Source organism: Trichechus manatus, unplaced genomic scaffold (assembly GCF_000243295.1).
Source record: "Trichechus manatus latirostris isolate Lorelei unplaced genomic scaffold, TriManLat1.0 scaffold00138, whole genome shotgun sequence".
In the NCBI taxonomy this organism is placed as follows: Eukaryota; Metazoa; Chordata; class Mammalia; order Sirenia; family Trichechidae; genus Trichechus; species Trichechus manatus.
Window position 1 is genome coordinate 1,223,048 of NW_004444074.1, and position 25,768 is coordinate 1,248,815.

The 25,768-nt window shown below is 43.1% G+C and overlaps 1 protein-coding gene and 1 pseudogene across 2 annotated transcripts in view; one reads left to right on the top strand and one right to left on the bottom strand.

Annotated features, from left to right (window-relative positions):
• The window catches only part of FAM222B (family with sequence similarity 222 member B), a 66,640-nt gene extending 41,266 nt beyond the window's left edge, over positions 1-25,374 (top strand). Inside the window, exons 2-3 of one of the 2 annotated variants that reach the window (XM_004385359.1) lie at positions 16,556-16,677; positions 23,092-25,374. In XM_004385359.1, the coding sequence (XP_004385416.1) occupies positions 16,596-16,677; positions 23,092-24,701 (1,692 nt within the window). In that variant the 5' untranslated portion in view covers positions 16,556-16,595 and the 3' untranslated portion in view covers positions 24,702-25,374. The remainder of the gene's footprint in view (positions 1-16,555; positions 16,678-23,091) is intronic. The other variant, XM_012558131.2, reaches the window with a different exon arrangement.
• On the bottom strand, positions 2,143-2,741 carry LOC101356252 (60S ribosomal protein L19 pseudogene; annotated as a pseudogene).
• Positions 25,375-25,768: the final 394 nt, after the last annotated feature.

Here is a 25,768-nt window from a genome sequence, read left to right on the forward strand (position 1 = left end):
GTGGATGGAGCAGGAGAAAGGTGGGGTGCAGAACTCAAATTCTAGTAAGAAGACCAGACTTAATGGTCTGACTGAGACTGGAGGAACTCCAGAAAGCACGGACCCCGGATTCTTTATCAGCCCAGAGCTAAAACAATTTCCGAGGCCACCTCTTCAGACAGGGATTGGACTGGACTGTGGTACATAAAGTGATACTCGTGAGGAGTGCGCCTCTTAGCTCAAGTAGATACAAGAGACTGAACAGGCAGCTTCTGTCCGGAGGTGAGATGGGAAGGCAGAGAGGGTTAGGAGCTGGCTGAATGGACATGGGGACTCGAGTGGGAGGGAGGAATGTGCTGTCACAGTATGGGGAGAGCAATTAGAGTCACATAACAATGTATGTATAAATTTTTGTATGGGAAAAAATAAAAAAAGGGAAATAGTTTGTCTCTATCTCTCTGAAAATGACTCTTAAATCCCGTTGTGATTTCCCTCCAGTATTCTTGTTTTATGGTTACCCTGAAAGTAAATGGTTTTGTGAGCAAAATCTTATCTCCTTAAAATGCAAACAAAAGAGTAAAGTTGATTCCAGTTGGGGCTGTTACTAGATCTCCAGCTGACTTGCGGTGACTTTCTGATGTTGTTGCCTGCCTTAGTGTCCTTTGTTAGTAGGTTCTCTTCCCATGAGTTGATCAGTCTCCTTGGATATCTTTATGGATGTGGCTGCATAAAAATTTTGTTGAGAATAAGTTGCCAGGGAGTAGGGCAATGCATTTTAAGAGCTTGTTTTTGTTAGCATTTGTTTAAAGTGAGGGAAGAACGTTCATGGCTGCTCGGAGAAGGACCATAACACGCTGTCCTTCCTCCAAAATTTCCCTGACCGTCCACCCCCACTTCTCACTGTTGGTCTTCCCTGATAGCACCAATTAGGAAAGAAGAGGAAAGGGTGAGTGATAAACATCATTCTTGTACTACTTCAAAGCTCCTCATTGGTTGTTACTGAAAGCCTTTCTGCTGTAGAATAACCAAGACCCTGCCCGCCAGCTGCTGTTGGTGTGAAAGTGGAGAAGCTAGTTATAGGGGGTACTTTTCAGAAGTCTGGAGATCAAAGCTTATGATGTCATTTGAAACTTTTTGTATACTGGGAGGAAAAAGTGTCAAAATTCTTTTGCACTCTGGAAGATACCTTACTTATAACAAGGTTTTTTAGACTAGAGCATAGAGGAGTTTGCATTGCAGTTTATGAGATTCTGGGTGTGTGTTTAGAAGGAAAGGCTTTGAAAAACTTATTAAAATGTGAACATGCAGGTAAAAAGAACATAGCATTGAATGCCTGACCTGAAGAAAGGAAGGTCATTAAATAGCTCCTCCTTCAGAATAGACAATTTTTCGGGAACCCTTCCAAAGGTGAAGTTCACCATTTTGAAGGTAAGAGAGTTGCATGACTGCCTCACAGTGGAAGCATTGCCAGAACAGAGTGGAGGTGGGGAGAATTTGAAGTACAGACGTTGGAAAATTTTTATTCAGGTAAAGTGTAGAAAAGAAACTGGAAGTTGATGAGGCAGAAAGATACAGGAAACCTATCTGAGATGGCATGAACCCCAATGTCATTGCTCACCAATTCAGAGATAAGTCACCTGCATTAAGATAAAACCTGAATGATTACCAACAGACCACTCTCTCCAACTCTTTCTTATGATCTTTAACCCCTTTCTCAGGCTTCAACACTGCTACTTTGTTTTGGTTGGTTTGTTTTTAATAAAATTTTGGAAACAATCTCAAACTTACAGAAAAGTTGCAAGTACAGTGAAAGAATATGTTTTTCCTTGAATCACCTGAGAGTAAGTTACTGGCCTAATGCTCTACCATCCTGAATACTTCAGTGTGTATTTATTGCAAACAAGGGCATTCTCCAACTTTACCACAATAGAATTATCAAAATCAAGAAGGTAACATTGTTTATATTACTGTCATGTAATTCTCAGACCCCAATTTGAATTTTCCTAGTTGCCCAAGTAATACCGTTTATAGCAAAAAGGATCTGGTTCAGAATCATGCATTACATTTATTTGTCATGTTTTCTTTTATTGACAGATAAAAACTTGTTTTATTGAATAATTGATCTGCTGAGGTCACTATGTACAGACAAGGTGGCAGGGGGCTTTATTTCTTGGTTTTTTCCTCCTGGGACAGAGTCTTGTTGATCTCCTTTTTTTTTTTTTGGCTTGGAGCTGCTCCTCACGGCGCTTGTGTGCTTCGTTGGTCTTAGACCTGTGGGCCTCAGCCTGGTCAGCCAGGACCTTCTTGTGGGCCTTGTCTGCTTTCAGCTTGTGGATATGTTCCATGAGAATCTGCTTGCTCTTTAACATGTTCCCCTTCACATTGAGGTGTAGGCTGTGATACATGTGGCAGTCATTCTTTGATTCACGCTATCTCCTGAGCAGCCGGTGAAGAATTCTCGTCCTCCGCATTCAGGTCATCTAATAAGGCGTTCGAGCATTGGCAGTACCCTCTCACTTACTCATACTTGTATGCCTGCCCTTCCTGCAGGCTAAGGTATTTTTCCCACATCAAGCCTGAGAACGGACGGTCACAGGCTTGTGGATAATCAGGCCATCTTTGATCAGTTTCCGTATTTGCTGACAGGAGTTGGCATTGGCGATTTCATTGGTCTCATTGGAGTCCAACCAGACCTTCTTGCCACTGTGGAGGACACTGAAGGCGAGCCTCTTCTGAAGCTTGAGCATACTCATGGCTGCTGCTGCAGCATCGAAAGGAAAGTGTCATCTTTTCTTAGCCTCCTTCAGTCTGGAACCGTTCTTCAGGTTTTCTTTGATTTTCATGACCTTGATGCTTTTGATGATTGTTGTTGTTAGCTGCTGTCAAGTTGGCTTCCAGTTCATGACTACCCCATGTACAATGGGATTGGACAGTTGTGTTCCATAGGGTTTTCATCAGCTGATTTTCTGAAGTAGATCACCAGGCTTTTCTTCCTAGTCTGTCTTAGTCTGGAGGCACCACTGAAACCTGTTTAACATCATAGCAACATACAAGCCTACACGGACTGATGAGTAGTGGCTGCGCTTGAGTTGGATTGGCTGGAAAATGAACCCAGGTGTCCTGTGTGGAAGGTGAGAATTCTACCACTGAACTACCACTGCCCCAGTTGAATGATTACCAACAGTTATTTTGCAGACAGTCCCTGAGTTTGGGTTTGTCTGTTGGTTCCTCATGTTTAATTTAGGTTACACATCTTCAGCAGGAATATCACAGAAGTGACACTGCATTCTTCATTGCATAATTTTAAGTGGTACACAATTTTTATTTGTCCCATTACTGATGTTTAATCAGTTGATTAAGGTAGTACCTGCTAGTCTTTTTTTGATGTGAAGTTACTTCTTTTCCCTATTATTATTTATTTTGATGCTCAGATTATCCCAGATTTGGCCAGTAAATCAGGAAGAAATTTTATGAATATATGTTTAACCCGAAAGACGCCCAAATGACTTACCTTCCTTTTATTTCAAAGATACCTCAAAAATTTATACACATATTGTTATGTGACCCTAGTTGCTCTCCCTATACTGTAACAGCACACTCCTCCTTTCCACCCTGGACTTCCATTGTCCCTTCAGCCAGCTCCTGACCCTCTCTGCCTTCTCATCTCGCCTCTGGACAGGAGCTGCCTATTTAGTCTCATGTATTAAGAGTAAGAAGCACGCTCTTCACGAGTATCATTTTATGTCCCATAGTCCAGTCTAATCTTGGTCTGAAGAGTTGGCCTCAGGAATGGTTTTAGTCTTGGGCTAACAGAGAGTCTTTCGGGGTCCCTCCAGTCTCAGTCAAACCATTAAGTCTGGTCTTTTTACTAGAATTTGAGTTCTGCACCGTACTTTTCTCCTGCTCTATCAGGGACTCTGTTGTGTTTCCTGTCAGGACGTTCATTGGTGGTTGGTAGCCAGGCACCATCTAGTTCTTCTGGTCTCAGGCTGATGGAGTCTCTGGTTTATGTGGCCCTTTCTGTCTCTTGGGTTAATACTTTCCTTGTGTCTTTGTGTTCTTCATTCTCCTTTACTCCAGGTGGTTTGGGACCAATTGATGCATCTTAGATGGCCGCCTGCAAGCTTTTAAGACCCCAGACACCATTCACCACAGTAGGATGCAGAACCTTTTCTTAATAAGCCTCGTTATGCCAATTGGTCTAGATGTCCCCGGAAAGCATGGTCCCCAGACGCCTACCCCTGCTACTCTGGCCCTCAAAGTGTTTGGTTGTATTTAGGAAACTTCTTAGCTTTGGTTTAGTCCAGTTGTGCTGACTTTCCCTGTAGTGTGTGTTGTCCTTTCCTTCACCTAAGATAATTCTTGTCTACTATCTAGTCGGTGATTACCCCTCTCTCTCCTTCCCACCCTCGCAACTGTCAAAGAATGTTTTCTTCTGTGTTTAAACCTTTTCTTGAGTTCTTATAATAGTGGTCTCATACAGTACCAAATTAACATCTTATGGACAGTGGTAAAAAAAAAAAGTTTACAGCTCTTCTATTCCTGCCACATGTCTTCTTTACTCAGTATACCCATTCACTATCCTTCTAACTTCTCCTCTGTACACTTCTCTCGCTGAGCCTCCGTCACTAATTGATCATCTGGTAGCTTCTGTGTCCTTTGGCATGTCACCATTATGCTTTAAGCACTTCTTTTCTTACACAGCAAGATGTACCAAACTTGTACTTTCTTTAAAAGCCTTGATTCCTTTTAATGGAGAATTGATATTTAGAAGCCAAGATCTTAGTGAGCCCTCTTGACATTCATCGCTGTTTGGGGGAGTGGTCACTGCATGCCTTCTGGGACTCCCCACACCCTCCCCACACCCGGCTTCCTCCCTCCCACCATCACTCTTTGCTTTGTGGACTCCTCCACACCCTGTTTGGGTGCTTTCTATTTCTGATCAAATTGAAGTGTTTTAACAGAGGAAATTGAGTGAAAGTTGGTAAAGATTCTCAATTGGTGAAGGACCGCCCAGAGAGAGAAGCTTACAGAGTAGAAGTTAGAGAGGACAGTGAATAGCTATACCGAGTGAAGGGGGCATGTATCAGGAATAGAAGAGTTATGAACTTTTGTTTTTTACCACTGTCCGTAAGATGTTAATTTGGATAATGGTAGCTGTCTTTTAGTTAATTTGGATAGTGTTACCTTCCTTTAAGATATCTTTGAAATAAAAGGTAGGCAAGTCATTTAGGCATTTATAGGGTTAAACATAGGTACATAATTTTTTCTTGATTCATTCAATGCTAAAATAATTAAAGTTAAATCACCTTGTTTGGGAAGGACTTACTTATGTGGTGTAAGGCACATATTTGACCAATTAGAACCAGTCACACGCTTGAGTAAATAACAAAGCTCAGTGATTATGGAATTTCTCAGGGCCACGGAAGTAGGCAAAATAATTCTGCTGATCAGTGATTGAGTTGTGGTACTTTGAATTCTTGAGAGGTTTAAAAGACTATTTTGTTAGTTTTTGTTATTTTGTAATCAATTCCTGATATGGGGGAGCTTCCTAAAGCTAATTTCAGAATCATTTCAGTATATGTTTATTGTAACTGTAAAAGGATTCTTCCAACGGAAACTACTGTTCTCTCTTCTTCCTGAAGATGAGCCAGTATTCCGAATTTCATCTAGCTAGTTGTGGTTGTTTGCAGCCTGGGAGTGGAGGAGGGTGCTCATCTTCCTCAGTCAGCTTTCAGCTCCTGGACCCTTTTGAGGTTTAACATCCTCTCCAACTTTCAGAGAACCTTTAACTTCAGAAACTTGGTAGCACCTTGGACGTCTGGAGTGTGAACCATAAATATTCAGGTTACAGTATGAGTCAGTGACATGACAAGGTAAAATCTCTGAATTTCACGAAGGCGTTTTATGAAACCCTTACCAAAAATTGTTACATATCAGGGTTCCTCATGGTCATATACTTTTAGGCATAAGGAGAAGAAGGAAGGGCCTAAATTGAACAGAGCATATTAATGTATCAATCATACCTTGCTCTATTACCTTAAACTCTGCCTGTTGGCAGACTAACCCCGGATGGCAGCTGACTAGAAGAATTAAAGGCATTGTGTTAACTATAACACTTCATTCCCTACCTGCACTAAACTTACTAGTCTTTCTGAAGCTCTTCACTAGAAATGTAAGGCACATAAGTTCAAGGCATTGTTCACAGAGAACTGGTTCTAAGAAGGTCATAGACTGAGTGAATATATAGTAGATATAGTAGATGTTGTGCTAGGAGAAGTATGGACTCTTTTTTTCCCCCAGAAACTGTAAAACAATTTAGAAATGCTTCCTGCCAGAGACTTTGGTAGGCTCCATGATGCTCAGCTTCCAAAAGACATCACAGCACAGGTATGCAGATGGAAACTGACTTAGAAAAGGTATGAATTGAGAGTAGGTTCAGAGTTAGTCAGGGTTTACTTCTCACATTTAGGGAAGAGCATGAGGATGGGAGGGGGAGAGTTTTCAGTGCTACGAGTGTTTGAGAATGAGAGAGGTACAACTGTCTTCCATCATTGCTTGTATTATTCTCTGATATAGTGTCCTCTGTGTGGATGATACAGCTTTCACCTGAAAAAAAAAGTCTGACCACTTGAGCTTAAAGCTTCTCTTTGTCTATTAGGTTGTGTTGTGCAGTCACTTTCCCATTGTGTTTTTACCTTGGTTATGGTTTCTGGCTTACATTTCACCTTGAGGGGATTTTCACTAAGAACTGGTTCCAAAGTGTTAGGGTACCCAAAGTTTAATACAGTTGTAGTGCCAAGTGCTGAATTAGAACAGGTAATTCCCCAAATCCATAGGAAAGTCAGTAATTACATTCACATTTAAAAACAAAACCATGGCTTATAATTGTATGTTTTTGTTGAATACAGTAGTGATAGGTGCTCAATAAATATTGACTTGAGAGGTAGCTGTGGTATAGTGTAATCAGTGTCTTTAAAACATTTCTGTCTATGGCCCACAATAAGGATTGCTTCCCAGTAAACATACACATAAATACATAGAAATATAGATAATTGAAAGAGACTCATGAAACAGTAAGCATTCTTACTATTAATGTGAAAGTTTCTTTTCAGTTTTTTTTTCTTAAAGACTAGTCACAACCTGCAGATTGTCTAATGTAATGAGCCACAAGTCTAGAAGTTAAAACAGTTTCCAATACCAGATCCACTATCCTAGCTGCATCTCTCTGAACGAGTTGCTTAATCTTTCTAGGCCTGAGTTTCCTAATCTATAGAAAAGGAAAGATACTTGTTCCATCTAGATTAAAAGATTATTTTAAATTTCAAATGAAATAATATATATAAACATGTTTCAAACTGTAAAGAACTATAAAATGCAAGGTGGTGGTTTGATCTTGTTGGCAAGATAAAAAGTGACATGCATTTCGATAGATTAGGAAAATTATAACAGCCAGCATTTACATAGCACTTTTACTGTGTGTCAAGCACTGACCAGTATCCTAAGCATTTGAATATATTAAACCCATTTATGCCACACAACAGCTTTGTCACGTAAGTACAGTTATCTTATTTTACAGATGAGGTTTAGTTACTTTCCCAAGGTCACACAGCTAGTAAGTGTCAGAGCTGGGATTCAAACCAGACAGTCTGCTTCTAAAGTCTTTTTTTAAGCACTTTAATACATTGCGTCTTCCTCTTAGACAAGTAGATATAAGAGACCAAAGGGGCGGCTTCTGTCCAGAGGTGAGCAGGGAAGGCAGAGAGAGTTAGGAGCTGGTTGAATGTTCATGGGGAATTGGGTGGAGGGGAGGAGTGTGCTGTCACAGAATGGGGTGAGCGGTTGGGGTCTCATAACAATGTATGTTAAAAAAAAAAAAATTCTATATGGGAGACTAACTTGAAATGTAAACCTCATTTAATTACAACAATAAAAAATATATATATTGCATCTTGTTTAATTCGGGTTTCCTCACGTGATTTGAGCTGCAGCTGACAGTTACCTACATAAGGGTTTTCCCTTTTTGAAAACTTCTTATCCAAGAACGAATTTTTATGAATGTGTAATAGTAATTATTATTTATTTAGTTTATTATTATAATAATAAATACTTTGTATATGCTTTTTAACCCAGCATTTATATTACAAACCTTGTTCCTTGTCTTCAGCTACTCTTTAAAAATATTTTTAAAAAATACTGGGAGGCTTGTATCCCGTAATTTATGTAACCATTTCCCTGGTTTTGAACATTTAGATTATTTCCAGTTTTTACACTATTATTTTACAGCGCAGTGAAGAGGGTTATATATACATCTTTGTTCATACCTGATTATTTCTTTAAAGTAGATTTCTAAAAGTGAAATTGCTGTATTAAAGAGTATGAATACTTTAAAAACTGTTGATAATTATTTCCAGAAAGAATGTATCAATTTAGTGACCATTCACTATATCCTTGACTCAGTGAGTTTTAGGGTTTTTTTTTTTCCCCCAAACATGTTTGTCATTGCATTTCTTTAATCACTGGATAATTGCACCATTTCTTTATGTATTTAGTAGTCACTTGTATTTCTCCACAAATGACTTTTGGTGTGGGAGTTGGGTCTTTATCTCCATGACATGCACTCAATGTTGCTGCAGATCCTAACATTTTCACTGCCCCCATTCATAACTCTTCAATACCTGTTGCTGTCGAGTCAGTTCCGACTCATAAGGTTTCCAAGGAGTGCCTGGTGGATTTGAACTGTCGACCTTTTGGTTTGTAGTTTAGCTCTTAACCGCTGAGCCAACAGAGCTCCAACTCTTCAATACCTGTTGAAAATTTCACTTAAGCCACTCTCTGCAGTTCCGATAAACTACGCTGTTATGCAGTGTAGGAGTCCTGGTGGCACAGTGGCTAAGAGTTCAGCTGCTAACCAAAAGGTCAGCAATTCAAATCCACCAGCCACTCCTTGGAAACCCTATGGGGCAGCTCTACCTTGTCCTTTAGGGTTGCTGTGGGTTGGAATCAACTCAGTGGCAACGGGTTTGGTTTGTTGGTATGCAACGTAAATCAGTGTTACTCATTACATAGCAAAAATATAGTTTATAAATATCCCTTGAAGTTTCTAAATCTAGCAGTGCACTCTAGTGATGTACCTCAGACCCGGAAGAAGAAAACACCTATCTAGGTACCAGTACATCAGCAAGGTATGTGATGGTGCCCTAGGGTCAGGAAATACAAGTATACACAAACCCAAAAACTTTCATCTAGATTTGTGTCACAGTAACACTTTGTGAGGTGTGTACCTAGAGTAGAGAAAGCTTTTTATGTAACCTTAGGTCTCTTAAAGGAGCCCTGGTGGCACAGTGGGTTAAGCATTCAACCACTAACCAAAAGGTTGGCAGTTCAAACCCACCTGCGGCTCCATGGGAGAAAAGACCTGGTAATCTGCTCCCATGAAGATTACAGCCTAGGAAACCCAATGGAGCAGTTCTACTGTGTTATACAGGGTGGCTGTGAGTCGGTATCAACTCGATAGCACCTAACAACAATAGGTGTCTTAAATCTCTGTCACCCTTCAAACTTGAAAGCTAGGTTTCAGACAGCTGTTTTCTGGTGAGGTGACTCTTAGACAAGGAAGTCACTAGAGAAATATGGCCTGTTTTAACTCCTGCAGTTGAGGGGCAGAGGAAAGGGCATGAATGAGCATCTTGTTTAGCTCTTCTCCAGACACATACCCAAATTTTTTTAACAGCCTGCTCAATTCTTTTTCTATGTTGTGGCCATGATCTATAAGATTACAGAAGCTGCACTAGGGAGCTGTCTTTTCCATTTTTATTAGAATAAAGACCTGTCCACGGACTTTCTTGTTTTGGATTTAGTCTGGGCCTATTAAAGGACTTCTGACACCCTAACACTTAAAATTGCATCCAACTTTTTTATCTTCCCTATAAATATCCTTTTTAAGTAGTTCAGCTCTATTACTTTAGTTTCTCCTTCTAGGTGTAAGATCAGTGTTTCTCTGTCACCTGGCAGCTTTTCATGGACTCACCTGAGACTAGAGGCTTTGAAGATTAAAAATTACCACATAGTTATAGCATATTTAATTATATTTCATCTGATAAAATTTGAAACTTTCTGAATCAGCACACATTTCTAAAGGAAATTGTAAAAGGTGGTAAAAATTCAAAATGTATGTCCTCTCTTAAGGAAGTGGGTTTCTTCTGACTTCTTGTTATTGTACCTGTGCCCGGGTACTCATGACCAAAATTCTGCCCATTCTGACAGCTTTGCTTGCAGTTATAAATGTGGTTAAATGTAGTGGTCACTTTTCTAAGGTGGTTTACCTCAAGTTTTAGTGACCCAGCCCTAATACTTGCTTCCTTCATAGGACTTTGAGAACTCAAGCCTATTACATTCCATAATGAAAAACTGCAAGTTATAATGTAACTGTCGACAACAAACAAAGCCTGTATTTTCACATTTTTAGGAACACTGACTTCTGTTTAATAGAGGTTAAAGTACTAAAGTAGCATCCAGGCCTTCTCATCTCCTCTATCCTCTTACTCCCAGAGTGAATGTATAGATGCCTGTGCAGACACATATACACACACATTTAATACTTGTATCCATGTGCTTCAAGGACATAGATGTTCAGATCAGTTCCAGGACCTGAGATTAATGTATGTGATATCTTTCAGGGATGGAAAAAGAGTTAAAAGTGAAAGAGATGCCAGGTGGCCTATGAGGCAGTAATATTTATTAAAACATCTTTTATGTGACTAATCATAATCTTGTTCTGACCCTGTGACTTGAAAAGATAATTAAAAGACAGATTCTGGTTTTAGTAAGCTCACATTTAAGTTGAGAGGTTAGAATGTCCAGGGCAAATACTTTCCTGGTACCTGAGTAACAGAGAATTCAAGAGAAAGCACTGGGTCAAAGGTGAGTTACAGAAGAGGATCCAGGGAACTGTGTCCTTCCTGAAGAGAGCACTGGCATAGAAAGTGCCCTTTGGAGATCAGAGTCGGGGTGGGAACAGGGTAGGAAAAGGACCTGTTGTGACAGATTCTGAAGGTAGTTTTAGAAGTAAGTTTCCAAACCTCTAGGACCACATACTTAACATGGAGATGGTTTTTAGCAGATATAGTTCTGGGGTTTCAACAAAAAGTAAGCCCTCTCTTCCCTACTCTTCCCCCAGCCTAGAGTTGTGAGGTCATAATTGCAAGTGACTTCTAGATCCCTTATTGGGTTAAAGATGGAGAACAAAGAGGCTTTTGAGCAATGGCTGAAAGTTACTCAGATTGGGCAAATAGTAAAGAGCATGATTTAGTTGGGAATTCAGTTACCTGGGCTGACAAAATTACCTGCCGAATAGATTGTTTTATTATAACCGACCAGAGGGATAATGGATTTTGCAGTCCGGTTTGATAGACATGCAACTTTTGCCATCTTTGGCCCTGTTTATTTTTCTCAGAGCGGCATTTTAGTGTCTACTCTTAGGTTTTAAGCTAGTTACTTGGACCTCGAGAGCAGTAGGAAGAAACTTTTCCCTGTCATTATCAAAAATAATCTTTTTAGGTAAACCTTTGGCTCATAATGAGAAAACTTAATCAGGGTTAGTGGTAATGACTCTTTAAATTAATGCAGTCTCTCGATGTTAATCGTATTCTCTTCAGATGTATGTACTCAGGATTTTTGCTATTGGATGTATTTTATCAATTGGAGTCAAATAGCAAGCAAGGCATGTAACATTTTGTTTCTTTACCTGGTGCCTTAGAGATGTCACTACTACCAATTTAAAATGTTTGAACTACAGCATGGTTCAAAAGTTGGACTAGTTAACCAGTTTTTGGCAGGAAGGTGGGTGGGATTTTTTATTTTTTTTTTGAAGTGGGGGTTGATGCAGGAAAACGAAAGTGGGAGAGAAGACTAGCAAAGATGTACTGGAAGGCACTAGATTCCGGGTGATGAGACTATGCTGGGAAGTGAGCTCTCTAGATCACTAAGTTGATGTTACTTTTTTTGCCACAGATAAAGGTTCTCTTGCCAACACTTTTATCTTCTCTCCTCTTCTCCATCAAAAACACATTTGAAGAGGAGTCTTTCTCTGCCTCTTTTCCCTGCCCTTCAGTGGTCTTAAGCACAAGCAGTACAAACACAGCCAACCTTTTCTTATTGGCACAGACTTACCCTGAGACAGAGATGATCCTTTATCAGATGGCACCCAAGAAAGCAGAGAATATGACATTACAACTCTATCTAATAAAACCTCTGGTAGCCTTTTGACAGAGGCAAGCCTGGGAGGAAGAGAGATGAAAGTACTTTTGAATTTTCCCAATGGGGACAAGGGTTTCTTCCTTAATTAGAAGTAGTCTGGAAAATCCTGGCACTTGTGCAGATGCCCCAGGAGAGTTTGAACACCTTAGTTCTGTGCTCAGTGTCCTTCCACTTAGGTAGCAGACCTCCTAGCATACCAGCTGGCGATAGGAAAGCTGGCTGAGAGCTCACGTCGAGGCTCTGCCAAGGAGATCTTTTTGTCTTTCTCTCTGATGTCTGCAGCTCACTTGGCCTTGAGCTCCAGGTGACTGCTCGATTCTGTTCTTAAGTCAGGAGTTGAATTTTGAGTCCCTTTCAGAAGGGAGTGCCAGTGTTGATTTCTGGGTCTAACTGTGCTTCTGGAAATATCAACTGCAAAATTATATTGGAATTTATGTTCAAGAAAAAGCCAGATGGTAATCAGAATATGTGGGCAGTTTGAAGTTTTTTTTAATAAAAGGCCTGCGCTCAGCTGCCAGACCTCCAGAGGAGTGCTTTATATTGTACATCCCTGCTTTCTAGAGTGGGTTGTGAAGGGAAGTTGCTTCCTTCTTGTTTGATAACAACCCCCGTGACCTTGCCACAGTCAGAGTCCATTTCCTACCTCCTCTGCCCTAGGAGAACCTGATTCTTGACTTCAGTGAAACTGGTCAAGAGACTCGAAGAACTTCTTAGTACTAGAGGCAGACTTGGAAACGATGGCAGATGGATCCCAGAACTCTTAAAGAAAGGGCTCCAAATTAGGGGCTGTACTCTTAGCAGTCCCAATGATGCCAGTAAGAGCTCGAGTATTCTAGACTTGGTGGGTTTTTGTTGGGGACAGAGTCATGGAGGGACCTATGCTCTGGTATCTTTCTTACTGATTCACTCCTTCCCACCTAAACTAAAAACTGACTTTCTGGAGTACATCTGGAGGAATTCACCTCTTACTTTTATGCCCTTATTTGCTGCCAGAGCCCTGGTGACACAGTGGTTAAGAGCTCAGCTGCTAACCAAAAGGTTGGCAGTTCGAATCTACCAGCTGCTTCTTGGAAACCCTATGGGGCAGTTCTCTGTCCTATAGGGTCGCTTTGAGTCAGAATAGACTCAGTGGCAATGGGTTATTTGCTGTCAGTAAATCTGTTAATGTCTCTTTGCCACAATTTAGCTGATTTACTTTTCTGTTCTCCCTATGGAAATCCAGTGTTGTTGCTTGAGGGGCAGTATGTTATAGAGAGTTTGTGAGATCACATACCCTCATTCATCTTGTCTTAATTGCAGGCATCAGGATTTAATAGGTATATCAGAGATTGGGGTGATCATTCTTAGATGCACTCCTTCCAAAAGTTGATGGGTAGAGAGTAATACAAGGAGAGCTAGCTGTAGGACAACTGAGTGAATGGATTCTTTGTGTACCTTGGTCATAACAGTATCTCAGCTATCCAGATGTGAACATTTCTTCACGTTTGAGGTCTTTTGTTTGTACATTAACTTCTTTTTCAGTTTCAAAGTTATAGAAATAATAAAAATAGCGAAGTATAAAGAAATAGCTACTGTTCATGTTTTGTGTGCTTTAGAGTATTTCCGTTTTTTTCTTTTAGGTACGTTATAAACATATTGAATATGTGTTTTATATGTTGCTTTTTTTTTTTTTCATTTAACAGTAGCACAAACATATCTTAAAGGTGAAAATAGGACTGTAGGTTCCTTCCTCACTTATCCCTATAGATCTGTCTGCTTCCAAAAACAAAAAGCAGTACTTCAGGGAGTCTGTAGCATGTGACTGAGGCCGACAGAACAGGCTAAGAAAGCACTATCTTACTTAGTGTTCAGCTTTTCTAGTTCTTTTTTAAAGTTGTCTCTATTCTACCTACCTTGGATTTAGCATTCTTACCTATCTTCCCCTTCAGAAGGCACAATAAGATTGTTACTAGCTGGGGAGCATCATTGCACCCTCTTCTCATATATATATAAACTAATTAAATTGTCTCTGAATCATAGCCATTGTGAACCTTACAACCTACCACTTTCTTCTTGTACTACTCTCCCTACCCTCTCAAATGTGACAACCTGGAGTTGGAGAGTAGGGCTTTGGAGAAAGTCAAACTTCGGTTTCAATCCTAGCTCTGCCATCATTAAATAGATTCAATCACAAACCTCAATTAATTAATAAACTGGTATTTATACAGTCAGTAATTATTTATGGAGCACCTACTAAGTGTCAGGCACTATTGTAGATGCTATTCTAGATATAGCAGTGGACAAAACAAACCAAGTATTTTGTTCTCAAGGAGTTTATATCCTAGCAAACTCAAGTGCGATGGGGACAAACACAAAACAGGTGATACTGATGGTTGTATCGAGTGACAGAAATGGGGTGCTGTTTTAGATAGGGAAGTCAAAGAAGACCTCTCCTGAGGAATTAACATTCAAACAGAAATCTAAATGAAGTGAGGAGCTAGAAAGACAGGCAGACATCTGGGGCAAGAACTTTCAGGTAGAGGAGGGGTAAGTGGAAGACCCAGAGGTGGGAGTGTGCTTGACTTATTGGAGGAGCTGCAAGGAGACCACTCTTACTGGAAGTTGAGTCAGCAAGGTGTAGGGGAAGGGAGGTTAGAAGATGAAGTCAGAGAGGTGGTAATAATAGATCATGGAAGGCTTTGTGGGCCACATTAGGATTTTGTATTTTATTCTAAGTGAGATGGGAAGTCACTGGAGATTTTTGAGCTGATATAACTTCAGTTAAAAAAAATGAATTACTCTGGCTGCTATGTGGAGATGTGGAGAACAGACTGGGTGATGGGGAAAGAGTGGAACCAAGAGACCATTTACAGGCTATTGTAGTAATCCAGGCTAGAGATGATGAGATGACAAGTGAAGTTATTACCTATCTCCAGGAAAGGTTCTGAGACCTAATTAAGAAAACATCAGTAACGCCCCTCATCCAGCCCATTTCACATTATTAGGTTCCAGTATTTGTAATTCCCTTCCCTTCCTTGGTGTTTGCCCTCAGTTATATTAGGACCAAAGGGGATAGGTTATTATATAGAGATCAGCATTCACAAGGGAGAAGATTGTAAGCAGTACCTCAGTTATTTGATCCCAACAGAAGACTTTTTATTTCTTGAGACACTGCAGTTGGCACACTGTGTTCATTCTGTTATCCCACCCACCAGAGACTTAAAAAGACCGAATCTGTGCCAGAACTCTTGGGTAGCACTATTCTCATTGAAGCATTCAATCTTCAGTTCTTTCTGCCCTTGCTGTCTCAGACACAGCTGAGCAGCTTCTTTTACAAAGTATGTTTTCAGTTACCTGGCATTGCAAGCTGGAGCTCTCTGATATTCACTGTGATAAGGTAGTTTCACATACCTGAGAAGGGCCCTCTAAGGAAAATAAAGAGGTTTTGTGGACTCCTCTTTCATTGTGATCTGAAGCCTTAAAATGCCACCCTGATTTCTGGAATTAGCAGTATGGGAAAGGAAGTTCATGTATTTTACTTATTTGAAAAATGGATGGTCCTTGGTATACAAGGAGCTTACATTGTTGACAGAGCTTCGTTCCCTACAGAAGGCCACACTGATGTCTGCTTCCTTGGACTGCATATGTCTTGTGGTAGACATCACTGATGAATCCCAGGCCATCTTGACATAATGGCACTGCCCTAAATCGAACTGCTGCCAGCCTACCACCTCCTTGCCTTACTCTGGGAGCAATGAATATCTTTCCCCCTTACTTTTTTGGGTGCAGGATATCTAATTCTGTGATAGAACATAAGAAAAGTAAATTCCCAGAACCTCACAAACAGAATTTGCATTGTGCCTTTTAAGCAGCCCTGGTGGTGCAGTGGTTAAGAGCTCAGCTGCTAACCAAAAGGTAGGCAGTTTGAAGCCACCAGCCACTCCTTGTGAACCCTGTGGGGTGGTTCTACTCTGCCCTATAGAGTCACTATGAGTCGAAATTGATTTGACAGCAGTGGATTTGGTTTGGTTTTGGTGGCGCAATGGTTAGGCGCTCAGCTGCTAACTGAAAGGTTAGCAGTTCGAACCCACCCAGCGTCTTTGCAGAAGGAAAGACCTGGCAGTCTGCTCTGGTAAAGATTTACAGCCTAGAAAACCCTATGGGGTGGTTCTTCTCTGTCACTTTGGGTCTCTATGAGTTGAAAATTAAATTGTTTATCTAAATTTGGGCCTCTACTGCTCATATCCAATGTCCCTAGTATCTTTGTTGAGTGAGTAGCTTTGTGTTCCATGACCTTGTTTTTTTTTTGTTTTGTTTTGTTTTGTTTCGTTCATTACAGTGTGAGTGACTGCCCCATGTTGTGTTGATGCCAGTCTGCCATGCTAGCCTGTCTACCAGGGCCAGGTGACCTGTCCTTTCAGCTTCTTTCTCACACGCAGATGAACACTGGACTTCAGAAATGTAAGTAATCTTGAGCCCAGGGAAGGATATGATTCCTTGTTTTGTCTCCACATCTGATCTGGCCCAGGGACACATCTGAGTACATTGACCTTGAACTTTGGTATCTCCAAAGTATTCTTCAGCAGAGACAGCAGGAAAGCAGCTGCAAAAGCTCTACCGTGTGAGACACAATCCTTTTAAATACTAGAATTCCCCAATGTATATCATCTTAATTTTAATTGTAGTTGATATGTCTCTGTTGAGCAACGTAGTTATAAGGAGCTTTAGATCACCTTTCAAAAAAAGTATTTCAGTTTGAACTCCCATGAGGAATCAAAAGAAAACTCACAGTCCAGATTACTTACTGTATCTCTGAAACAAACTGTTTACACTGTCCTGTTGTTTTGAACTCTCTGAGTACACTCTACCATGGAAACAGACAGTTCCCTTTGGCTTTGCTCTCTGCCTTCTGAGCCAGTGTGACTTCCGTTCACAGCAAGTAAAGGAGCTTTCATCTTAGAAGCGTTGGGAAACTAGCTTTCTCAGAATTTTTCTTGGTGTATTTCTGCTAATACTTCTCACAAGACTGAACCTCTGAGAACTGTCTGTTGGATTCCTGTCTTAAACTGGTTGGAATTGGGGCTTTTTAAATACTTCATGTTTTCCCAGAGCTCTACCTCCTATCCTTACACTACATAATGTGCAAGGAAAAGATTCCATTCCTGGTCCATTACCATGTATGATATCTTCAAGTGTAAAAACAGCCTTAAGTTTGGAAATAGACCTTCCTTTCAAAGCAAAGAGGGGACATCATTGAGGCATCTCGGCTTATTCTTTAATAGACAAGTATGCTTCAGCACCTTCCCAGAATCCTCTATGACAGGCGTCAGCAAACTTTTGGCTTTGTGTGCCGTTATGGTCTCTGTTGCAACTACTCTGCTGTTGAGAGTGAAAGCAGCCATAGACAAAATATGAACGAATGAGCATGGCTGTGTTCAAATAAAATTTTATTTTCAAAGGCACACAGCAGCTAGATTTGGCCCATAAGCCGTAGTTTGCTGACCCTTACTTTATGAGATCATCTTCAGAAGTTAAAAATGGTACAGCCTCCTGACTTTCTTTCTTTGAGGGAGAGTAAGGCTCAGAGCCTGGCTAGTTCTAGAATCTGGCCAGTGACGCTAGCTCCATGTAATGACAGAACTGAAATCTGCAGCTGCCTGACACAGTAGGCAAGCTCTGCTGTGTCAACTTTCTCCCCAGCCTTTTCTTTATGGTTGAGTGATGAAATTGTATGTGCTCCCCGGCCAGCCAGATCAGCATGCTAACTGCATTGTGCCTGATTCTGCGTTTCCAGGGATAAACTGGAAAGGGAGTATACTTGGAGACATATGATAAGATGACAAAGAGAAGCTCAGTTTATTTCTTCTCCATTCCTTAACACACCGACAGAGATGTGACATCAAGGGAAGAGCCATTTAGGAGGAGAGGCAAATTGGCAGCTTTATCTTGGTGCTGAAATATATTGGGTCTCCGCTCCCTTCTCCCCAAACCCATTGCCGTCGAGTGTCATGATTCTGACTCATAGCGACCCTAAAGCTCCCCAGAGCAGCCCCCCAAATAGCATCTACCAACCACCGTTTCCAAATCTGGATTCAAGAATTGGGATATTCTTCTTCCCTGGTTTCAGGTTCACCTATCCATTTGGGGGACAATGTAGTTGATTCTTTTCAACTCTCTTGTTGCTTTTCTTAGATATACCCGTTGCAGAGGGAGAGAGCCTAATGGTGTTTTTAAGCCTACTCCCTTCTCCTCCTCCCTCCCCCCCGCCACCTAAGTATACAGGAAAAAAATTCTGTCATGTGACTGATAGCTGTTAACATTAAACATTTACTTAAGGTGAAATGGAGCATTAGCTGTCTCCTTTGGGAACCAACAGCCAGGCAGCTGCTCAGAGCCCAGGCCCATCAGCTATAGAGGCTATAAAACCAGTTTCGTGATTCTGCTACTTAGCCTTTCCCTGTCCCCCATCCACAGGAAGGGTCTTACATGTTGCTAGAAACACAGAGCTCAGTATCTAGTGTGGTGGGGATAGGGTATAGATATTTATAGCTTGATGTGCTTTGTATTGGAAAAGTTGGCTTGGGGTAGGAGAGATGGAAGGGCTCAGAAGACGGGATATGTGGCTTCTTGGCCCAGCACTGCACGTGATCTGGCTAATTACTTCTCCCCACACTTCAGCTGCCATATCTACAGAATCATAGCACTGAACGCTAACATTTTCTCTTCTTCCCTTTTTTTTCTATGTGTGTAGGAGATGGTAATGAGTTTCCCATCCTAGATGTGTAATTGACTGCAGGATGGTTTAAAAATCATGTGGTCCTGCACTTGGTAGAAGACCACAGTTGGGGTTAGGTTGACCTCCTAGAGCTTTTCTAGATTGTATATTCTGTGGTGTCACTTGGCTTGGAGAGTCCATAGCCATTTTGGAGCTCTGTACTTCCAAATTGTGTTTTCCTCTGACCCATCCTCTCCCAATGACACAGAGAATGTGTTTTTGAACATTTTTTGGTTTGTAACCCCAAGCCTCTGCTCCTGTTTTCCCCCACGTCAGGGTCAGGTATGTAGTAGTGGCTCAGTAAATATTGACTCTGAGTGGTTGAAATGACCAAACACCCTTGGTCCTTGAACCATCTTTCAGACAACAGCCTTGATCTCCTTTTGGCAGAGGCTTGGGGACAGGGACAAATGTCAGAATTACCTTTTTGCTGCTTCTTTGTATGCTTATCTGCCCCCTAGTGGAGGGGCCTGGAAATGGTGAATTGGCCAAATGATTGGATAAACACAGAAATATTAGAAATAATACCTTATTGTTAAGTACTTACCATGCACCAGGCACTGTATCAAGTGTTTTTAAATATGTTCTCATTCATTTCTCAATAATTCCATGTGAGAGACTCTTTATCTTTCCTAAGTTAAGACATAGAGGGTTTGTCACTTGCCAAGGTCACATGACTGTTCATTGACAAGGCTAGGACTCTCAGGTCAGACTCTAAAAGTCTGTGTTTGAAACACACTGCCTGTGCCTCTCTACCTGCAGGTATAAGCTCCTGCCGCATGTGCCACCCATGTGTTCTGGCCTTCTAAATAGAACGATAATGGGGAGGTCTCCACAAGGAAAGACCAGATTCAAGAAGATTCCACCCCTCCCGCCTCCAGTCCCTGGAATAGACAACAATGCTTTCTGCTCTGTTTAATTATCAAACTCAAGGCCAGGGAGTCCTGAAGTTGCTTTGTCCTGTCTGTGGCCAGACTCAGCCAAACCTGTTATCCTTGAATAATGACTATCAGCAGTCATGGTTCCTGTTCAGCTAGCATTTTCCTGTTCATTGAATCTCTTGATTTTAGTAATTCTATAAAGTAGGAGAGCAGGTATTATCCCTGTTTATAAGTGAATGACTGAGACTGAGTAGTTAGATGATGAAGCCAGTGCTTCAATCCATATCTTTCTTTCTTCCCAACCATAAATACCTTATTATCTACACTATCTAGTGTCTCTATTAATGACACCATTGGTATAAGATGTTTAAGTAAGTTGCTTACAAAGCTGTGGTTTCTGTATTGGCTGTGCACCTAGGGGAAGATATTACAGAAGAAAGAAAGGCACAGGATGCCTATGTGGGGGACTGAGATAAAAAAAAAAAAAACTGTTGAGAAAAACTTTGTTTTTTCTTTTTTTTAAGGGTTGGACTTTAGTTTGGTATGTGAGGTGAGTGGTGCTGGATTCCCAGAGTGTGACTTCTTTCTTGTCCAGTATAGTCATCTCATCCTTGAGGCTCTTCTTTTACAGAGATACTATAGCCTTGTGTCTGTCCTCCTCACCCTCACTTCCCTTTGATTCTGATTCCTTTATTTGACTGTCCTCATCAGTACTGTGAACAGCAATGGAGGCAGGACAAGGAAAACTATAATCAATGTGGATAAGTGTCCCATTGCTTCCAGTTTCAGGAACTGGGACCATACTCCTGAATCAGACCAAGCTATCCTCTTACCTCTGCTACAGAACAACCCAAGAGTTGGCACTGTCTTAGAACAAAGGAACTTTTTTTCTTCAACAAGCCACTGTACCACTCTATCTTCCTTGGCCTTCAAGTAAGAAGCAGGCTTCTCTCACCCACCAATATAGGGGTGGGGTAGAGGAACTCCCAGTGGCATACCTTCCATTTCATTTTTGAACTAAAACCCAGCAACTTCCGACTTCACTACTCAGCTGAAGCCCCGTTGTTCAGTCAGGTATTACCATACTTACAGCACTTAACCTGCTCTGGGTAAGGTACCCTGCCAGGAGTGTCACATGATTTTGACCTTCAGACACCTAATTATAATGGGTGACCAGGGCAGCTTCTAATGGAATTCTAGTGCCTCCAGTTGAGGGACTGTCTGTCAATGATCCCAGACTTTTTTTTGTATCTTGTCCAAGAGAATATAAGGAAGGTCAGAAAATAGCCCCGCTTTATGGAGACTGAGGCCGATTGAGGGTCATTGGCTTATAAGAAACAAAGCAGAACTCACACTCTGCTGTTTGGGCTTTGACTGATTACCAGGTGGTGCTGCCTAGTGAGTGGGAGAACATTTCTCTCTGCTTCCCCTCCTTCCTGCCCTGATTGTCACCATCACATTCATCCTTTTAAGACCTTCCCCAAATCAGTCATCTCACAAACATTTATTTACGGAGCATCTATTCTGTATTCAGTAAATAAAGTAGAGCCTTAAATATATTGGCGTGCCTACTAGGTACAAGGCGTTGTGCCTGTATTTGAAAGCACAGACCTTTTCCTTTTTTTACCTTTTTTGCTCTGCTCTGCCTTTTTGAGCATGGACCAACTCTCTCTGCCCCTCCTGGACTTCATCTCCCTTTTCCTGCCTCTAAGAGCAGCTTCTAAGCAGTTACTGCCAGCTAATCAGCAGTGGCACCAAATGAAGGCAGCTTTGCCCTTTTCCTTCTAGCTTACTCACTAGCCTACTTCTTTTCTAGTTGATGCCCAGTGATGTGACTTTGAATGGGGTCTCCTTTGGGCCGAGGCCAGCTGGGGCCACAAGCAGAGCATTCAGTCAGATTAATCCTTGGTCTATCCTAGCTGCCTTCTGCAAGGGGAGGAAGTAGGGAAGGAGTCAGCTAGCTGAGCTAGGCTCCCAGCCAAATCACTTTCATTCTGCTCTGGACAGTTGGTGTACTTATTCATTCAGCAAGCATTTATTAAGCACCTTCTGTGTATACTCAAGGGAGACCCTCCCTCAGAGAGAGAGAGAACAGAGTGCGACCCCTTGCAGGAGCCTGCATCCTTAAAGAGCACTTGTTCTCAGAACCTTTTCCTTTTTGACTGGAAGCATGACATCCGCTGGAGCCCCCTGATGGGAGGCAACAGGAGATGGGAACAAAGAGACTGTTAACATTAATGAGGCACATTGAGTGGGTATTTCCGCAGTCTCCCAAGGAAGGCAGGTTTTTCCTCTTTCATTTTGGAAAGTGACAGCTGACATGGGCCGAATATAGACTATTTTTGGTTCTCAGGACTTAAAGGTTCTCTGAATCCTTTCTTCTGAGTTCTCTCCCTGCTGCCCTGTCATTATTGTCATCCCCTACAAGCAAATAAATAGTCTTTTGATCTTCACCCAGTCAGGCATAGAGTAAGCCATAAACAAAAGTGAACTTGTGACACGGGGATAGGGGAGGGATGTTGGCAGCTTATTCCTTTGCTTCTGAAAAAGAAGCATCCTGTCTACTGTGCCAGGATGCCCACCCAGTGGGCATGGAGCCCCAGCTGCTGAGGCAAAAGGAAGAGCTGATGCCTCACTGGCCACTGTAGACGGCAGTGTACTCACTCTGGGTGCCATCTATACCAGAGTGTCATGGGAGAGGGACTGAGGGGCTATAGCGTGCCCTGACAGGAAGTCGTGCTTAGAACCTTCAAGCCCTCAGACCAGCATGGGCTGGTAGGTACTTGTGGAGAGTTATAGTCCCCTGCATTTCCATGTAGCAGAAAAAGAACTCTTGGTTATCTCTGTGGGAATTGGTCAAGTTCTGGCCCTTTGAGCTATGGGACTTTGAAAGTTGCTTTGCCATTCTGATCTTTAGTTGCCTTATTTGTAAAGTGGAAATTCTAATAGGACCTGCCTCCTTAAGTGGTAGTGAGGATTTGTTGAGATAGCCTGTCACTTAGTGCAGGGCCTGGCACACTGTAAGTCCTTCCTTAACTAAATGTTAGCAGTGCTCGTTACTGTGGGGCCTGAGGCTGGGTCTAGAATGAAGGCTAGGGATGACAGCCTTGTTACATCCTCACCCCAGACCCTCAGAAGGGGAATCCAGCAGGGCTAGTTGGCTTGGCACTGATGAGCTCCCTCTCCCTCTTTGCTCTCCTCCCCCTTCTCTCTCTCTAGGGGACACTACACAGAAAATGAGAACTGCTCACTATCCTACCCCAGCCGAATTGGATGCGTATGCTAAGAAGGTCGCAAACAACCCACTGACTATAAAAATCTTCCCCAACAGTGTGAAGGTTCCCCAGCGGAAACACGTTCGTCGTACTGTGAACGGCCTCGACACATCAGCCCAGCGCTACAGCCCCTACCCGACTCAGGCTGCCACCAAGGCAGGCCTGCTTGCCATTGTCAAAGTGCCAGCCAAAAGCATACTCAAGGACTTTGACGGCACTCGAGCCCGGTTGCTCCCCGAGGCCATCATGAACCCCCCAGTGGCACCCTATGCTACTGTGGCACCCAGCACTTTAGCCCACCCCCAGGCCCAGGCTCTGGCCCGTCAGCAGGCCCTGCAGCGTGCACAGACCCTGGCCCATGCTCCTCCCCAGACGCTGCAGCACCCTCAGGGTATCCCGCCACCCCAGGCGCTGCCCCACCCTCAGAGCCTCCAGCAGCCTCAGGGCCTGGGCCACCCTCAGCCCATAGCCCAAACCCAGGGCTTGGTCCACCCTCAGGCCCTGGCTCACCAGGGTCTCCAGCACCCTCCCAACCCCTTGCTGCATGGAGGCCGAAAGATGCCAGACTCAGATGCCCCCCCGAATGTGACTGTGTCTACCTCAACTATTCCCCTTTCAATGGCGGCCACCCTGCAGCACAGCCAGCCCCCGGACCTGAGCAGCATCGTGCACCAGATCAACCAGTTTTGCCAGACGAGGGCGGGCATCAGCACTACCTCAGTGTGTGAGGGCCAGATCGCCAACCCCAGCCCCATTAGCCGCAGTCTGCTCATCAATGCAAGCACCCGGGTGTCGACCCACAGTGTCCCCACACCAATGCCTTCATGTGTGGTCAATCCCATGGAGCACACCCACGTGGCTACAGCCGCATTGCCTGCTGCAGGCCCTGTCAACCTGCCCACAGGCATCTCTCGAGCCCCCACTGGCTACCCTAGCGACCTCAAGTCAGTCGCCTGGAACCAGCACCAGCTGGCCCACCTACAACAGATGTGCAGCGAGGCTGGTGGGACACCGGTAGCCCCTGGCCTGACAGGCAAGCATGCAACAGGACGTGAGTTGGCAGGGCTTGGCTTTGTGGGCAAGGCCCCTGCCTACCCGCAGGAACTCTGCCTGGCACAGTCCTTCCATCTGAAGCCACCCCTGGAGAAGCCGACCCCATCCCCACCAGTCAACGGCCTGGCAGCCCCACTGGCCTACCCCAATGGTCACTACTTCCAACCCCTGTGGAACAACATTCTGCCCACTCCCAATAGCGACAGCTCGGGGTCTCAGGACCTTGCCATGCCGTTCCATGGTGGGCAGCCCACGGGTGCACCCCTCGACTGTGCTGCGGCTGCTGGGGCCCACTACCGAGCAGCAACTGGGGGCGGTCCGGTGGCAAGCCAGAACAGCTTGATGCAAACAGTGGATTACCTAAGTGGGGATTTCCAGCAGGCCTGCTTTCGAGAACAGAGCCTGGCCATGCTGAGCAAGGCCCACCGTGCCCCTGGCAGCCGTGCCCCTGATCCCACAGATAGTCGAAGTCTTCATGTTCAGCACCCGGGGTATAGATAGGTAGCCCCAGTGTCCTCCACAAGATACACATTATACATTACCCTCCTAGGTTTAGTCTTACTTTTGAGTAATTGGATAGTTTAAAAAATTTTTACTGCTCCAATGTGATCATTCTTAGATGTCTGAGAAAGGGAATTTGGTGGAATCTAATTGAGGGCAGAGGTGAGTCCTCTGGGCCCTCACATTCCCCTCTACCATCCCCAGCAGGCTCTTTTCTCCACTGCCTGCCTGCTTATCAGTCAGTCCCTCCACCATGGCCATCTCCCAGCAGCCTCCTCTTTGTCTTTTCCTGTACCTCTCTGCCTGTTTCCCTTCGAACTGAGGGAAGAGCCCTAAGGTGATGTAGATGTAGATGCCTAGCCCTCTAAGCTAGGCTTCTCCCTGTCTCTCTCTTTAAGAAGCCAGACATTCCAAGTCCCTTGGGAGCCAATTCTTTATTCACCCAAAGACCTCAAATCAAAACCAACCCATCTTCAGCTCCTCTCTCAGCTCCTCTCCATCCCTCAAGACTTTGTTTTGCATCTTTACTGATCCCAGTGCCACTGCACTTGTCCTTGCCCTCTTTACCTCAAGGGCATCCTGCAGACACTCAGCCATAGCCTTGAGACATGGAAAAAATACGTCTTTGTATTGGCATCTTGGTTTCCCTTTTCTAGCCCTAGATAAATGCAGTTCTGGAGGCTGGAAGTTCAAAATCAAGGTGTTGGCAGAGTCATGCCCCCTCTTAAGGCTCCTGGGAAGAGCCCCTGTCTCTTCCTACCTTCTGGTGGTTGCTGGCATTCCTTGATATTCCTGGGCTTGTAGCTGCATCACTCCATCCAGTGTACCCAAGGTCTCTTTCTCACTGTTGGTTCTCTCCTAACTTCCTGCCTACCCTCATCTCCCAACCCCTCCTCAAGAAAACAAAAAACTACCTTCACTGAGGAATTAGGTAGGTAAGGGATGATCACATTGGAGTCAAAAACACCAAAAAAAAAAAAAAAAGCATTTGGTTTTGTCTACACTGGCTAAGAATATTGCTCTATGTCTTAGTTATCTAGTGCTGCTATAACAGAAATACCACAAGT